The sequence below is a fragment of the Hemicordylus capensis genome, chromosome 2 (genome assembly GCF_027244095.1).
Source record: "Hemicordylus capensis ecotype Gifberg chromosome 2, rHemCap1.1.pri, whole genome shotgun sequence".
Taxonomy (NCBI): Eukaryota; Metazoa; Chordata; class Lepidosauria; order Squamata; family Cordylidae; genus Hemicordylus; species Hemicordylus capensis.
Genome location: NC_069658.1, coordinates 206,776,072 through 206,791,818, shown reverse-complemented (window position 1 = coordinate 206,791,818; position 15,747 = coordinate 206,776,072). Strand labels below are relative to the sequence as shown.

General features: G+C 53.8%; 1 protein-coding gene across 3 annotated transcripts in view; it reads left to right on the top strand.

Moving 5' to 3' along the window:
* Nucleotides 1-15,747, top strand: part of CPAMD8 (C3 and PZP like alpha-2-macroglobulin domain containing 8) — a 52,811-nt gene that overhangs the window by 27,559 nt on the left and 9,505 nt on the right. For all 3 annotated transcript variants that reach the window (XM_053291711.1, XM_053291710.1, XM_053291712.1), the window contains 9 exons: nucleotides 9-240; nucleotides 350-503; nucleotides 592-734; nucleotides 9,033-9,084; nucleotides 10,092-10,390; nucleotides 10,872-11,097; nucleotides 11,312-11,488; nucleotides 11,627-11,708; nucleotides 15,486-15,642. In XM_053291711.1, coding sequence (XP_053147686.1) covers nucleotides 9-240; nucleotides 350-503; nucleotides 592-734; nucleotides 9,033-9,084; nucleotides 10,092-10,390; nucleotides 10,872-11,097; nucleotides 11,312-11,488; nucleotides 11,627-11,708; nucleotides 15,486-15,642 — 1,522 coding nt within the window. The remainder of the gene's footprint in view (nucleotides 1-8; nucleotides 241-349; nucleotides 504-591; nucleotides 735-9,032; nucleotides 9,085-10,091; nucleotides 10,391-10,871; nucleotides 11,098-11,311; nucleotides 11,489-11,626; nucleotides 11,709-15,485; nucleotides 15,643-15,747) is intronic.

Genomic DNA, 15,747 nt, shown 5'->3' with positions numbered 1-15,747 from the left:
CGCTGCAGTGACGTGTCGGGCGAAGCCCAGCTGCGGCTGCAAGTGCCGGACTCCATCACGGTGTGGCTGGCGGAGGCCGTGGGGCTGTCCGCGGAGAGGGGGCTGGGCCTGGCAGAGCAGGTGGGCCTGCGGGCCTTCCAGCCGTTCTTCCTGGAGTTCAGCCTCCCCTACCGCGTCATCCGGGGGGAGCAGAGCAAGCTTCCTCTGACCGTCCACAATTACCTGGCGGTGTGTGTGGAGGTGAGTCTCGGGAGCCGCCTGGCCCTGGCCGGGAAGCCGCCCTGCCCGCAGGGGCCGGAGGCCGCCCAGGCCTTCCCAGCGGATTCCCAGCCAGCGCCTCCTCCCGCAGGTCCACGTGAAGATCTCCGTCCCCAAGGGGATCCAGTTTGTCGGGCATCCTGGGAGACACCACCTGACCCGGAAGAAGTGCGTGGCTCCCGGCCAAGCCAAAGCCACCTCCATCGTCCTCGCCTTCAGCGAACTGGGGCAGAACAACATCACAGGTAGCGGCTCCATCTTGGGCCCCGGGCCCTTGGCCGTTGGGGGCCGGGCCCCTCGGAGTCACGTGGCCTCCCTGGGTCTCTCCTTCAGCCAAAGCCTTCGCTTACGGTGGGAGCGGCTGCTGTCAAGAGGGCATGCCGTCCACCAAGAACGGGAAGCACCCCGAGGACAGCCACACAGACAAGCGAGCCCCTCTCGGGGTTGACTATGTCCGGAGGAGTGTCATGGTGGAGGTGAGCGGATGCCAGAGGGTGTATGTGTGTGGGGGGCCTCATGAGCAGAGCAGAAGGTCCCAAGTTCCCTCCCTGGCGGCAGCATCTCCAAGAGAGGCCCGAGGGGGACTCCTGCCTGTAACTATGGAGAAGCTGCTGCCAGTCTGGGTAGACAATACTGAGCGAGATGGAGCAAGGGTCTGACTCAGTCGATGGCAGCTTCCTAAAGGGCTGCCAGCCCCCCTAGGAGTCTTCTCCGGGGGTCTCCCCCTTCTGGGGTCAGGCAGGAGAGGGGTCAGTCTTGCTGAGAGTCGCCCACCCAGGGGCATCATAGCCTCAGGAGCCGGGCCACGTCCCTCCTCTGCACCTGAGCTTTTGATGACCGTCCACTGGTGGCATCATATTTATACACTGCTTAAATCATTAACTCATTCCTGCTGTTTTTGTGTTCTTATAAGATTAGGTTTTTATTCTTGTTCCTGCAGAGGGGTTTTTTCTACTTATTTGTTACGTTTTTGATTCGTTCTTTCTAAGCCACTCAAACGTTGCTTTTTTTCTTTTTTAAGGGTGAAGTTGCAGGTTCTTCAACGTGGTCTCTGTGCTTTACACGAATGGGCTTTGTGCCTGAGCAGAGATCTTGTCGGAGCTTGCTAGAATCTCAGTCTTTTGGCGGTCGCCCCACCCTCGGTACTACAAGGGCCCTCCCTCCCCAGTCTTTGTTCGTCTGCAAACTGGTCAACTTCATGAACTATCTCTTGCTGAATCTCAAACTTAAGTCTTCTTATATTTTCCCTCTCCACTTACCTTTTCCACCAAGTTTTAAGTTTGTCTCCCCTCTTATTAGTGTATTTATTTCATCCCCGGTAACCCCCCACCGGCCTTCGGGCCTGGAGTCCCCCCCCGCCCCCATTCTCTGGTCTATGGCCAAAACAACCAACTTTAAAGAGTGCCTCCGTTGTAGGGCAAAAATTCCCTCCTCGGACGGCCACAAACTTTGCTTATTTTGTCTGGGCGAAGCCCACAAGACCGATTCCTGTGCCCACTGCTCGGTTTTCACCAGGCAGGCTAGGAAAAACCACGCTTCTTGCTTAAAATCATGGCTCTGGGAACAAGCCCTCAAGACCTCGAACTCGGCGAGATCTCGGCCCTCCAAACGAGCCATGCAGGCTGCTGCCGTGGCTTCGACACCCGCCCGGGGCTCACAGCCCGTTTCCTTCCCTATGGGGATCTTGGTCGCCACACCCAAGGTTAACTCACTGGTCGATCCCATCGCCGGCTCCTCGACCTTGATCCCGAAAGTGTCCGTGGCAGTTGCAGTCTCGGATCCATCCTCTCATTTGATCCCAATGCAGCCCCCCCCAAAGAAAAGAAAGAAGGATCGTCATACTCAGGAGGAGGACCAACCTCCAAAAAAGAAACACCGATCGCCTCCCGCACAGATGCTTGACTCCGACGGCCACTCATCTCTCAATCCCGAAGATCGACCGACCCTCGATTGTGATTGCCATTATCACTTTCTCGAAACCGAGACCATGCTTGAGCTCGACGATCCCGTGGCCTATGGATCGAGCCCTGATGACCCAGTCTACGCATCTGAGCACTTCTCGGAACCAGAAGCCGACAAATCCGTTCAACCTCGGCACTTGACCACATGCAAACTCGAAGCAGCCCTGCACAAACAATATGCCAGACAGGCGGCATATGAATCTGACTACCGCCTCCCACCACAGGACCTTCCACACTCCTATTCCCGTCGTGAACCTTGAAGAACCTGTGATCGTCCTATGTATCCTACCACTTCATCCAGCGCTTCGCATTCTCAGCCTCGATCCCGTGCACCAATTCGTGTCACGATCCCGATGCACTGCTCAGTGCGTACCGAGGCCCCGCCATTGCCTCCACCCCAGACTACCTCCCTACTTCCACCTAGAGTCCCGCCACGGAACTACCCGGTGCAGGCTGCCACCGTCATGGTGCTTCCTGACGCTCAATCCCGTGCCACCCACAGCCCCTTGGGAGCTCCACCTTCACCAATTTCCTTGGGTGATGACTCTTCTGATTCTTCCTCCGATGATGGCCCCAGATCTTCCCCCTTCGGAGATTCTCTCTCTCTCGGTCCCTCTCCACCAGAACTAGTCTCTGAACTCCGACCTAATTCCCCATCAGAAGATTACAAGCGATATATAGACTTCATTTCCCGCATGGCGTCATCCTTATAGGTCCAACTCTCACAAGACAAGAAAGCTGATCCAGACCTGCTTTTCCAGCTAATAGAGGAGGACACACGCCCCCCAGTTTCCCTCTCCCTTAATGAGTCAATTCTTAAGGTTACTAAGGGCCATTGGCAAAAACCTTCGCCGTTGCCACAAACCTCCAAAAAACTGGATAATTTTTACAAGGTGCATGGTTCGTCAGAACTGGATGGTTCATTCTTAAGAAAACACCCTACTACGAACTCAGTGGTTGTGGAATCATCACTGGCTAAGAACCATGGATATAGGAACATAGGGAACTGCCATATACTGAGTCAGACCATTGGTCTATCTAGCTCGGTATTGTCTTCACAGACTGGCAGTGGCTTCTCCAAGGTTGCAGGCAGGAATCTCTCCCACCTCTATCTTGGAGAAGCCAGGGAGGGAACTTGGAACCTTCTGCTCTTCCCAGAGCGGCTTCATCCCCTGAGGGGAAGATCTTGCAGTGCTCACACTTCTAGTCTCCCATTCATATGCAACCAGGGCAGACCCTGCTTTGGGGACAAGTCATGCTTGCTACCACAAGACCACCTCTCCTCTCCTCATCTTTCTTCCCGCCAGACAAGAAAGGGAGGTTGGTTTTGCTAGAAACATGGATGTCCTTTGATCATTTTAGATTTTTTCAGTCCATCAGCTCAATACATAAGATATTACACTAAATTTTTCATTTAATTCAGCTGGAACAGAAAAGACTAAAGGATCCAAGATCTTACAGAATCTTCCTTTTACATACTGTAGAGTAATACATAATAAAACATACTTTATTAATTAAATATATTACAAGATTTAGTTAACTTACTTAATGAAAGTTTTCAAACAAATATCTTTTCTTATTATTATTTATACAGGTTTCAATTCAGACAGCGAGGGAACTTATATTCTCTTCTTTATAGAATACAGAATTTAATCACTAAAATTTAACTATAGTTTTTTAGCCTGGTGTGTGGAGTTCACACCACAGAATACTGGGGATGTCTGTCTCTGCGCTCGAATTACTTGCATTATTATTATTTTGTATGTTATAGTTGGAGCGGTTCTCTCCTCCTTAGAGTGCCTGATAGAAGGATGATCAACCAGGTTGGGCCAGGTTATTTTTGTCTTTTGTTTTTCTCTAGGGTTAGGGTTCAAGATTCTTTTACCGATAGCTTCTGATACCCAGTTAAAGATTTTCTATTAATACAATTGTATTTTTCTTATGTCTTGGTTCTGATGGATTAGACCTCATATGTTAACTCATTTTGTTGGATTCTCAGAGATGTAACCTTTCTTTTTCTATATATAACACTAATAAAAGCATTTTTTTAAAAAAGGGAGGAAACTTGATGCATTTGGGAGGCTCTTATATTCTATATCTTCGCTTTGCCAACTACCAGGCATATTAGCCCATTATCAGGCATTTCTATGGGACCGTATTACTCCCTTTCTGGATCACTTACCTCAGGAGGAACAGTGTCCTGCCAAGGTCTTCCTTGGCGAAGCTACTCAAGTCACTATGCAAGAACTGCATGCTATCCACCACTCCACCGAAGGGGCCGCCAGAGTCATGGCAACCTCTGTCTCACTTTGCCGTCATGTGTGGCTGCGCTCCTCAGGCCTGGCCCTGGATACCAGGTCCTGTACAGAGGACTTTCCATTCGAGGGCGACACCCTATTTGGAGAGAAAACAGATGACACTCTTCAAAAGGTCCAACGTCTCCCTAACACCGCTCACTCCATGAGCGCTCAACAACCTTCTTTTTGCCCCTACAAAACCCAAAGCTGGCAACAGTTCAACCGTCCGCAGCACTATCAACAACCAGACCGATCCTTTCGATCTTCCAGTTATCAGCCATATAAGAAACGTTCCTCTTTCACCTCTTCTCGGCCGCAACTTCAACGTTCCAAGACAACTCAGCCCTTTACTAAGTGGCAATGACTCTCCGTCCCCTCCCAGTTGGGGCACCAGACTTTCCCCATTCCTCCGCGCCTGGAAGCATATCACCACAGACTCCTGGGCACTGACCGCAGTCAGGATTGGCTACGCCATCAAATTTGCATCACTTCCTCCGCTCAACCTTCCCCTTGCCACACTGGCCACTCCAGCCCTCCTGGCAGAGGCCCAGTCCCTACTCTCAAAATCAGCAATAGAACCGGTCCACAATCCTCACTCTCCAGGGTTCCACTCCAGATATTTTACGGTTCCAAAGCTGGACGGTTCCCTCAGACCAATCCTGGACCTCTGCAACCTCAACAAACATGTCACTTACTGCCGCTTCCGCATGGTCACCGTTCCTACCATCATCTCTCTTCAAGTAGATCAATGGTTCGTCTCCATAGATTTGCGCGACGCTTACTACCATATCACTATTTGGCGCCAACACCACCACTACCTCTGATTCCAGATCGCAGATGCCACCTACCAGTTTCGAGCCTTACCCCTTGCCTCAGCGCCATGGGTCTTTACCAAATGCATGGCTCCAGTGGTTGCACACCTTCAGCAGCAGGGTATCCAGGTCTTCTCTTATCTAGACGATTGACTGGTGGTAGCCAACAACCCTCAAACATTGCAATCTGACCTCGAAACTGTCATCGCCCTGCTCTCTTCGCTAAGCCTTCAGATCAACTACGAAAAGTCCAAACTATCTCCCTCCAGGACCATAGAATTCCTCAGAATCTTATTCGATTCAACCCAAACAAAAATCTTCCTTCTGAACCACAGGATCCAGGCCATTTTGGATCTTTCCTCTCTCCTGCTCGTCCACCATCTACAGCCTTCCCACGTCATACAGCAGATGCTGGGCCACATAGCTTCTACCACCTATGTCCTGCCCCACGCATGTCTGCAGGCCCGTCCCCTTGAACTATGGTTCCTTGCAAACTTCTGCCCTCAAACGGACTCCATACTATGACCTCTACACATTTCCCCTCAGGCTTTAGACTCTCTGGTATGGTGGAACACCCCTTCAAACTTTCGCGTGGGGGCCCCGTTCCACATTCCCCCTCCCACACTCGTCCTCACCATGGACGCTTCCGTGGAAGGCTGGGCGCACTTGCCAAGGATCACCATCTACATGGCTGGTGGTCCTCAACAGAGGCGTCGCACCACATAAACTATTTGGAGCTCCTTGCGATTTTCAAAGCCCTCAAGGGCTTCCTTCCGCTGGTGGTGCATCCGTCTGTTCTTATACAAACAGACAGCACTACCGCAAAAGCTTACCTGAATTGCCAGGGCGGCACATCATCCAGCACACTAATACAACTCTCAATGGACCTTTGGAACTGGTGCATCCTCCACAACATCACTCCTCTGGCAGTTCATATTCAAGGGGTTGCCAACGTCACAGCAGATGCCCTCAGCAGGACAGGGTCGACCTCCCACGAATGGAAAATCCACCGCCCTACCCTGGAGTCCCTGTTCCGCCTCTGGTTCTCCCCAGAAATAGACCTCTTCACATCTGAGGAGAATGCCCAGTGTCTACAATACTGTTCGTGGTTGGGGACCCTGCGAGGATCCTTGGGAGACGCCTTTGCTCTTTCCTGGACAGACCTCTCGACTTACGCATTCCCGCCCCTGCCTCTGTTACCTCAGGTCCTCCAAAAGGTCTCACAAGACCAGACGCGTTGCATACTTCTTGCACCTTGGTGGCCCAGGAGGCCATGGTTCCCACGCCTCCTCTACCTGTCCCACCACCATTACAGGCGCCTTCCAACAATCCCGCACCTCCTCACGCAGCAGGGAGATCCCCTCTTTCACCCCGATCTGCCTCGCCTCCACCTCACAGCCTGACTACTCAACCCGCCTTTCTGGTGAACCTCCAGTCGGTCCTTGATGTGGCACTGAAACCAGCTACTGTCCTATTGTATCGTCACAAATGGACTCACTTTCTAAAATTCTTAGATGAACAACAGATCCCACTCCCCCAACTCTCCATGGAACATGTCTGCACCTGTCTCTAGGGATGTGCGAAACGTTTCGGGTACAGAACGATCTGTACCCGAAACAGCCAATTTCGGGTGATTCGGATCCTAACCGAATCACCCTTCTGGCCCTCCAAAAATTTTCATAGCCGAACCAAATCACCTCCGTTTCGGCTCCGAATATCTGTTGTTTCGGATTTTGATGTCTATTTGAATTTCCCGCCTTTTTGCCTCCCATTGACTTCAATGCAAAAAGGTTTGAAATTCTTCTACTCAAATTTGGGGTCCCAGGGGCAAAACAGTGGGGTGGGGTGGTAGTGCCTAATGGGTGGAGGCTGCCACCCCAATTGCAGAGTGATTGGGCAAAGGGCTGATTTTTGGTGAATTGTTGAAGTTTATGTGTCTTTAAGGTTTTCCCCCATTAGGTATATTGGAGGGTGTATCGCTTCACGTCAGGGGGAAAGGGGTGGCCTAGAGTGGTGTGGGGTTGGTGGTAGTGCCGGGTAGGGGCAAGGAAGCTACCTGAATTTTTTCAAAGGATTTGTGCAGAGGGCTGATTTTTGGTGAATTGTTGAAGTTTACGCGTCTTTAAGGTTTTTCCTCATAAGGTTTAATAATGGAGCTTTCAGCAGCCCCATAAGTGCACTTGGGGGGTGCTGGGGTGGCCCAGAGCAAGTGGTGGTGTAGTGCACATAGGGTGCCAACCACCCCCATGGGTTTCTAACCCATGGGGTACTTGGTTCTGTTGTTTCTGAGGTGTTCTGTGTGTGGATTCTATGATAGCAAATAAGAGTGGATTCATGGTGGCTCATTGAAAATCTCATTTGCTATCATAGAATCCACACTCAGAATACCTCAGAAAAAACAGAACCCTGTATGCCATGGGTTAGAAACCCATGGGGGTGGTTGGCACCCTATGTGCACTACACCACCACTCGCTCTGGGCCACCCCAGCACCTCCCAAGTGCACTTATGGGGCTGCTAAAAGCTCCATTATATTATAACTTATGAGGAAAAACCTTAAAGACGCGTAAACTTCAACAATTAACCAAAAATCAGCCCTCTTCCCGAATCCTTTGAAAAAATTCAGGTAGCTTCCTTGCCCCTACCCGGCACTACCACCAACCCCACACCACTCTAGGCCACCCTTTTCCCCCCGACGTGAAGTGATACACCCTCCATTATACCTAATGGGGGAAAACCTTAAAAACGCGTAAACTTCAGAAATTCACCAAAAATCAGCCCTCTGCCCAATCACTCTGCAATGGGGTTGGTAGCCTCCACCCATTAGGCACTACCACCCCACCCCACTCTTTTGGCCCAGATCCCACGTTATGCCCCCGAACTGCCCCAAAGACACTAAAACTTCAAAAATTCACCAAAAATCAGCCCTTTGCCCAATCCCCCTGAAATTTGGGTGGTAGCCTCCACCCACTGGGCACTACCACCCTACCCCACTATTTTGCCCTGGGACCCGTTTTTTAATCCAAATAGATTCGGATTCGGATTAATTCGGATCCGAATCGAATCGGGTGATTCGGATGGACCATATTCGGATACAAAACAGAACAGGGGTGTTTCGGTTAGGATCCAAATCGACACACCGCAAATCCAAATTGCACACCCCTACCTGTCTCCTTTCCCTTAAGGAAGTGGGCCTAAAGAAGTCATCACTGCGAGTCCACCTAGCTGCCATAGTAGTTCAATCCCCAGCGACTACACCCTCTTGCTTCCAATAGCCCATAGTCAAACACTTCCTCAAAGGGCTATCCCACTTGTACCCTGACCCACCCGTCATAGCCCCGGCGTGGGACCTCACCCTAGTTCTTTCCTGCTTGATGAGTTCCCCCTTCAAACCCATGGGTTCCATCTCCATCAACCTACTTACGGCCCTTGTAGTTAAGAACTCTGGCTTGGAAGCTCCGATGTGGTCTCTGCGCAAGCGCAAAGCCCATTCGTGTAAGAGCACAGAGGACCACTAGAAGAACCCAAGTTACAGGTAAGCAACCTGTCATTACCGTTTAAAAAAATAAATTAAAATCATATGCTGAGCCTTTGGATTTGGGCAGGGGGTGTGTGTGTGTGTGTGTGTGTGTGTGTGTGTGTAAAGTGCGTCCCACCCCCCCGAAGGTTTGCCTTTGTGTGGATTTTCTGTTTTCCCCCCCTGCAGCCAGAGGGACTGACCAGAGAATACACCTACAGCGTTTTCTTCTGCCCAAATGGTAAGAGAATTCCAAGTGGACAGAGTAGATACACCCCCCCACCTCTCCCCACTGGGAAGGCAGAATCAATGTTCCTGGGAGTGACCCTGGTCATGTCACACAGACACACACACACACTCTACCCTGTGGTTGTCCTTCCCAGCCGCTGGCATTCAGTGGCCTTCGGGGATGGGGCCAGAGCTCAGTGTGAGACTTGCGGGCTGAAGTCCTTGGCTGCATCTCCAGGTAGGGCTGGCCGGAAAAACTCCCGGCCTTCGGAGAGAATATTCTCCAGTGCGTTGGACAGAAAGGATAGAATAATTCTCCGGAATATCCTCTTCCTTTCGAATCAATGCACGGTGCTTAGGACGAGGGTTTCCCAAGTCTTGGCACCCTGGCTGCAAGCACTGAGCTAGAAGGGCCAACTGTCTGGCTCCGTAGGAGGCAGCTTCCTCTCTGCGTCCCCGAGAGCCTTCCGGAGGGACTCGTAGCCACGGATAGACTCCCAGCCTCTGGCCCCACGAATAAGGACGGGCTCTTTTCTGGCATGACTGAGCAGCTCCAGCTTGCTGCCACCACGGCCCCTTGGCCCATGGGTGTTTCCTTTGGACATGTTGGTGCATCATCGCTCATACAGCGCAGGCCGTGGGAGAAAGGCCACTCTCAGCAGACAATGTCCCCAGGGCACGTGGCCTTTTCGGGGGCAGGATGTGGCAGCTGACCATCCCCTGCTCCTCTGGGCAGGTTCTGCCTTGGACACCTGTGGTGGTGGTGTGGTCATAGTCCCCGTCAAGAAACCTTGTGTTGGGCTCTCCAGGGGAGGGGAGGGGAGGGGGCTTGTGCCCAGACAATGAGCCTGGTCTGACCCAGTCCCCAAAGATCTGGACCCGCACCACAGGCAGCAGCTGTTGCTGCTGAGCTGGGGATTTTCTGCGGGAACGGCATCTCCACCTGGCCTTGGAGAGGGGCCCAGGCTGAGGGTGTCGCCACTGAGCACTGACGGCATGTTTGTGTTTGTTTTTGACTAGAGAAAATCCACCTTTCCACTCCGAACAAATACGAATACCAGTACGTGCGGAAACCGGCCCGCATGACGCACTTCAGCGTGGCAGTGAAGGCACACCACAATGCCCACGTCGCCTTGTCCTCCGGGCCCCATGACATGGCCGAGATGGTTGAGATGGTGATCGGTGGGCACCAGAACTCACAGACCTGGATCTCGACCAGCAAGAGGGGTGAGCCGGTGGCCAGCGCGGAGACAGCTGGCATCCTCTCGTGGGACGAGTTCCGGAGCTTTTGGATCAGCTGGGCCAAGGGGGTCGTCCAGGTGGGAGAGCAGCACCGATCTTGCCCCTGAGTCCTCCGGAGGAACCTGAGCTTTCCCGGGGGGGTGGGTGGGAGGAGCCTTGTGCCCCTCATGGCAGAATGGGGGGGGGGCTGAGTGGGTGGAGGGTGAGAAGCCGCTTGAGCGGGTTCTCCCGCCAGCCTCTGGCCAGTGAGGATGTCTTTTCGGGGGTGGGGGGAAGCGTCCGCTTGGGTGCAGAATCTTCTTGGGGGGCACACCGTTCCCTGGGTCTTAGTGGGTCGCTCATGGCTTGCCCTGTGCCTGTGCTCTTGTCCCGGAGGATGAAGCTGCAGGCTGTGTGTCGGCTTCCCTTTTAAATGGGGTGGGGGGGACGTCCAGCAGAGGCAGGGGGGCTGGGACATCCCTTGAGTGCCTGGCATGGGGGCCTCCCAGCTGCTGCTGCTCCGCCTGACCACGTGCATCTCCCGCCTGGGTTGGGCTGGGGGCTCTTCCCTCTCCGCAGGTGGGCCACGGCCCCTCTGTCGTCAACGAGTCGGTCATCGTGGCCTGGGCCGCCCCCCGGCCGCTGGACGTGAAGTACGTTGGGTTCTCCACCGGCTGGGGCTCTGCTGGGGAGTTCAGGATCTGGAGGAAGGGAGAGGCGGACGAGAACCACAATGAAGCCTTCACCCTGGGCATCCCTCACAACGTCATCCCCGGCTCGGAGAGAGCCACTGCCTCCGTCATTGGTACTGGGCCTGGGGCGGGGGGCGGGGCGCTCTTGGAAAGGCCCGCGGGGCCATCAGGCCAGAGTCCCACTGGCCCTGCCTCCTCGGCAGGCCCCTGGGCACCCGGGAGCGCGCATTGGGCCCTGTTGGGTGCCTCCTCCTGCCCAGCCACGCCCAGCGGGAGGCCAGGAGCCAGAGGGCTGAGGCTGCGGGGCTCTCTCTCTCTTGCTGCCAGGGGACGTGATGGGCCCGACCCTGAACCACCTGGATAACCTCCTGCAGCTGCCCTTTGGCTGCGGGGAGCAGAACATGATCCACTTTGCCCCCAACGTCTTTGTCCTCAAGTACCTGCAGAAGACCAAGCAGCTCAGCCCCGAGGTGGAGGGTGAAGCCACTGACTACCTGGTGCAAGGTGGGCAGCGGGGGGGGCGGGCGGAGGGGGAAGCCTCTGCCTGCCGAGGGGCCTGTGTCTACGGCCCGGACGGGAACCCAGCCGCTGCCGCCCGCCTAGCATGCCTTGCAGCCGCCCTCCTGTGCCTCCTCCCCGCAGGGTACCAGCGCCAGCTGACCTACAGGCGGCAAGACGGCTCCTACAGCGCCTTTGGGCAGCGCGATTCCTCCGGCAGCATGTGGTGAGTGGCCCCTCTGGGCCGGGGGCGGGCTCTGAGGGCCCCACGCCGCAGAAGCTGCTCCCTGGCGCTGGGTGGCAAGTGTGGGCAGAGCCCGGCCGGCCAGGAAGTCGGGCCTGCTCCGTGTCCTGCCTGCTGGGGCCCTCCCTGGGGGCCGGCAGGTTTTCCTGAGGGGCGGTGGCCGTGGAGGCCCACTTGCTCCGGGGTGGTTGGTCCTTGGAGCAGGGGCCGGGGAGCCCTGGATTAACCTCCCACACAGACATGAACTTCAGGGGGTGATCTGGGGCCAGCCACCCCCTTTCCATCAGTCTGACTTCCCTCACAGGGTTGTTGTGAGGATAAAGTGTGTGTGTGGGGGGGGCAATACCACGTCTTGAGCATCTTGGAGGAAAGGCAGGATGGAGCCGCCATACTTCACAAAACGCTGAGAGTATCTGCCTCGTGATTCTGAGTTTCTAGCCCTCAAGGTGATGGCAAAAAAGGCAGAAACATTGACCGTTTCAGCCACAAGCATTAAAACAGGGAGGGGTCCTGGGGGGGGGGTGTTCTTTCTTTTGGTCAGAGCTTTTGGAATGATGTCTGCTCCGCTTCCTTCTTGGCACTCCTCCTTCTCCCAGCTCCCCTGATATAGGCACAGAGGAAGCTGCCATCTACTGAGTCCGATCCTTGGTCTCTCTAGCTCAGTATGGTCTTCCCAGACTGGCAGCGGCTTCTCCAAGGTTGCAGGCAGGACTCTCTCTCAGCCCAATCTTGGAGATGCTGCCAGGGAGATGCCAGGGATATCACACGATGCCCTACATCCTATCTTTAAGAAATGCCTTGGGTGTCAACACAGTAAGCCTTCTCCACAGGTTGAAAATAATAAAAAGTAGAATCTGGATTTTGAAAGCTTCTCCTGCTAACATGTGGTGTAGCGGTGAGAGTGCTGGACTAGGACCGGGGAGACCTGAGTTCAAATCCCCATTCAGCCTCATGAGACTTGCTGGATGTGACTCTGGGCCAGTCACGTCTCTCTCAGCCTAACCTACTTCACAGGGTTGTTGTGAGGAGAAACTTAAGTATGGAGTACACCTCCTTGGAGGAAGAGCAGGATATACATTATTAGAAGCCCAGCAGAGAGGGAGAGGGAGAGTCCATCCATCTCCCACCCAGTGCTGCCTGGAGTGAGAGACCAGGCGGGTGCTGGGGTTCCTTCTGCTGTTGCCTGCCTGCTTTTGCTTCCCCTGTGGGGCTGCAGCCTCAGGTCAACATCTGTGGGAAGTGGGGGCAGGATTGGGACCAGCCCCTGAGTGACTCAGCTGTTCCTCGGGTCACCTGCTCAGTCTTGGGCTTTATGGGAAGGCTCCTTGTGGCAGCGGGGCCCTTTGGTGTTGCCCATTTGGAGGAGGGCTAGAGGGCTTCCGTTTAATCAGTTTTAAGCTGTTTTAGACTTGGGTTGAAGTTGCTATAAGGTGTTTGGGTTTGTCTGGAGACGGGGGGACAGGGGGCGCCTTCGTTGACGATGGGGCAGCTATCCCGGTGGTGGTGGGGAATAGAAGAAGTAACGTTGGCAGGTCAGCAGGCTGTCCCAGGGGAAGGGTAGTCAGAAATGTAATAGCAGTCTCCCCTTCCGGCTGTCCTGCCAGCTCTGTGACCTCGGAAAGCGCTGCCAACAACCCACATAGCTTTTCCCTGCTCCTCTGCAATGCCAGGTCGGTCCAAAATAAATCTGAACTCATCCATTATTTGGGGGAGGCTGGGGGCCCAGTTTGGTCCCAGCTTCTCCCTCCAGGATATTCTGTAGAGGAGCAGGTTGGGGTGGCTGTAGTCTATAAGGATAACATCTCCCTTACCAGGGTCCCTGTCAGGGTATCGGACCATATTGAATGTGTCTACTTGAGTTTGGGGACCAGGGATAGATTGGGACTTCTGCTGGTGTACCGATCGCCCCGCTGCCCAGCGGAATCCCTTACTGAGCTCACAGACTTGGTCGCGGAACTCGCGTTGGAGTCTCCCAGATTCTTGGTGCTGGGGGACTTCAATGTTCATTTCGGGACCAATCTGTCCAGGGTGGCTCAGGAGTTCATGGCGGCCATGACAACTATGGGCCTATCCCAAGTGGTCTCTGGAGCAACGCATATTGCAGGTCACACGCTTGATTTGGTCTTTCACTCTGATCAGGGGGGTGTTCCGTGGGTGGGGACTCCTGAAATTTCCCCGTTGTCATGGACGGACCACCATCTGGTTAAGGTTGGACTTACAACCACTTCCCACCTCCGCAGGGGCGAGGGGCCTATTAGAAGAGGTTATTGGATCCAGTTGGGTTCCAATGTAAAATAAATAAAAAATAAAAGAAGCCTTGGAGGGATTCAGTGTTGGCTTTGCCGGCAATCCTGTTGATGCCCTGGTTGAGAATTGGAACAACTTGCTCACCAGGGCAGTAGACACGATTGCTCCCAAGGGCCCCCTCTGACCCGTTTCAGAATTGGCCCCTTGGTATACGGAAGATCTGCGGGGGCTGAAGCGGCAAGCTAGGCGCCTGGAGCGCAAGTGGAGAAAGACTCAACTCGAATCTGACAGATTGCGACTTAGAGCACATATCTATGCTCAGGCAATTCGTGTGGCAAAGAGGCGGTTCTTTTCTGCCCGTATTGCCTCTGCGAGTTCATGTCTGGCGGAGTTGTTCAGAGTTGTGAGGGGAATAGTATCTGCCCCCCCCCCCCTTGAACTAGAATTTGGAGTCATCAGTTACCTGCTGTGATGTGTTTAAAGAGTTTTTCGCAATTTTCAAAAAACACCTGAAAACCCATCTTTTCACCCAAGCTTTCTCAGCTTCCTAAATTTGGGGGGGGTTTAATGTCTGGTTTATTTTAAAATTAAAAACCCGATTTTGGGATTTTAATCACTGTAATTGTTTAATTGTTGTTTTAAAATGTTTTTAGATTGTTAATTGTTATATTGTTTTTTAATTTGTCTTAGCCCTTTACTGTTTTAGTGGTTTGTTTTAATTGTAAACCACCCTGAGCCATTTTGGAAGGGCAGTATACAAATCAAATCAAATCAAATCAAATCAATCAAGTAGAAAATAAATAAAATAAACAAGCAGGCTCTGGAGGGGCTGCCTGAGTGCGAGTGTGCCCTACGGCACAACTTCCTCATGGGGGTCAATGGGGAACTCAGAAAGGATAACCACTCCCGGATGGCCGGCCAGAAAACTCTGGAACAGCTGAAGAAACGTCTTTAAAAATGCAGCCCCAGAACCGTTTGTAACTTTCTGCTCAGACCTGAAGCACAGAAGGTGCTTTTGAACAGTCGAATCCCCCACTCTGTCCATCGTTCAAGCTGCGTTTGGAGGAAAGTGCCCCTTGTCCTGCTAGAAGAGGAGCAGGAGCCTCCTTTTTGCACCCCCCGTGTGATAGTCCCAGAACGGCTGGGTTCTTAATAGTCTTTGAGTTTCCCATCAGGGGCGTAGCTAGGGGAGAGGGGGCCCGTGTCCAGCCCTCTCTCCGGAGGCCTCTCGGAGTGAGGGAGATAAGGAAGAACATGGGCAAGGACCTAGGAGCTGGGGGGGCCCCCAAGTTCTTTGAACCGGCTCCATTATAGCAACGCCCCTGTTTCCCATTGATCACGGTGAGAAGATTGGGGTTTAAGCTGGAAGGCCGGGTGCTGCTCCCTCTAGGGGCGGCCAGTGTTGGTTGCACACGTCTGGTCAATGTTCTCTTGGCGTGCCGCCCCCCCCCCGCCCCCACCCAGGGGTCTTGCTGCCACCCCCCACCCAGCGGTTCTGGTGGTGTCTTTCAGGCTGACGGCCTTCGTGCTCAAATCTTTTGCTCAGTCTCGTGGGTTTATCTTCATCGACCCCAAGGAGCTGCTGGCGGCCAAGGACTGGATCATCCAGCACCAGAAGGAGGACGGCTCCTTCCCAGCCATGGGCCGGATCCTGAATAAGGACATCCAGGTAGCCAGGCAAGGGGGGGAGGGAGAGCCCCCCAGGCTCCACGGGCAGCTTCAGACGGGTTGGGCCCGGCTTTGGCTGAGACCGCAAAGACCTAAGACCAGAGGA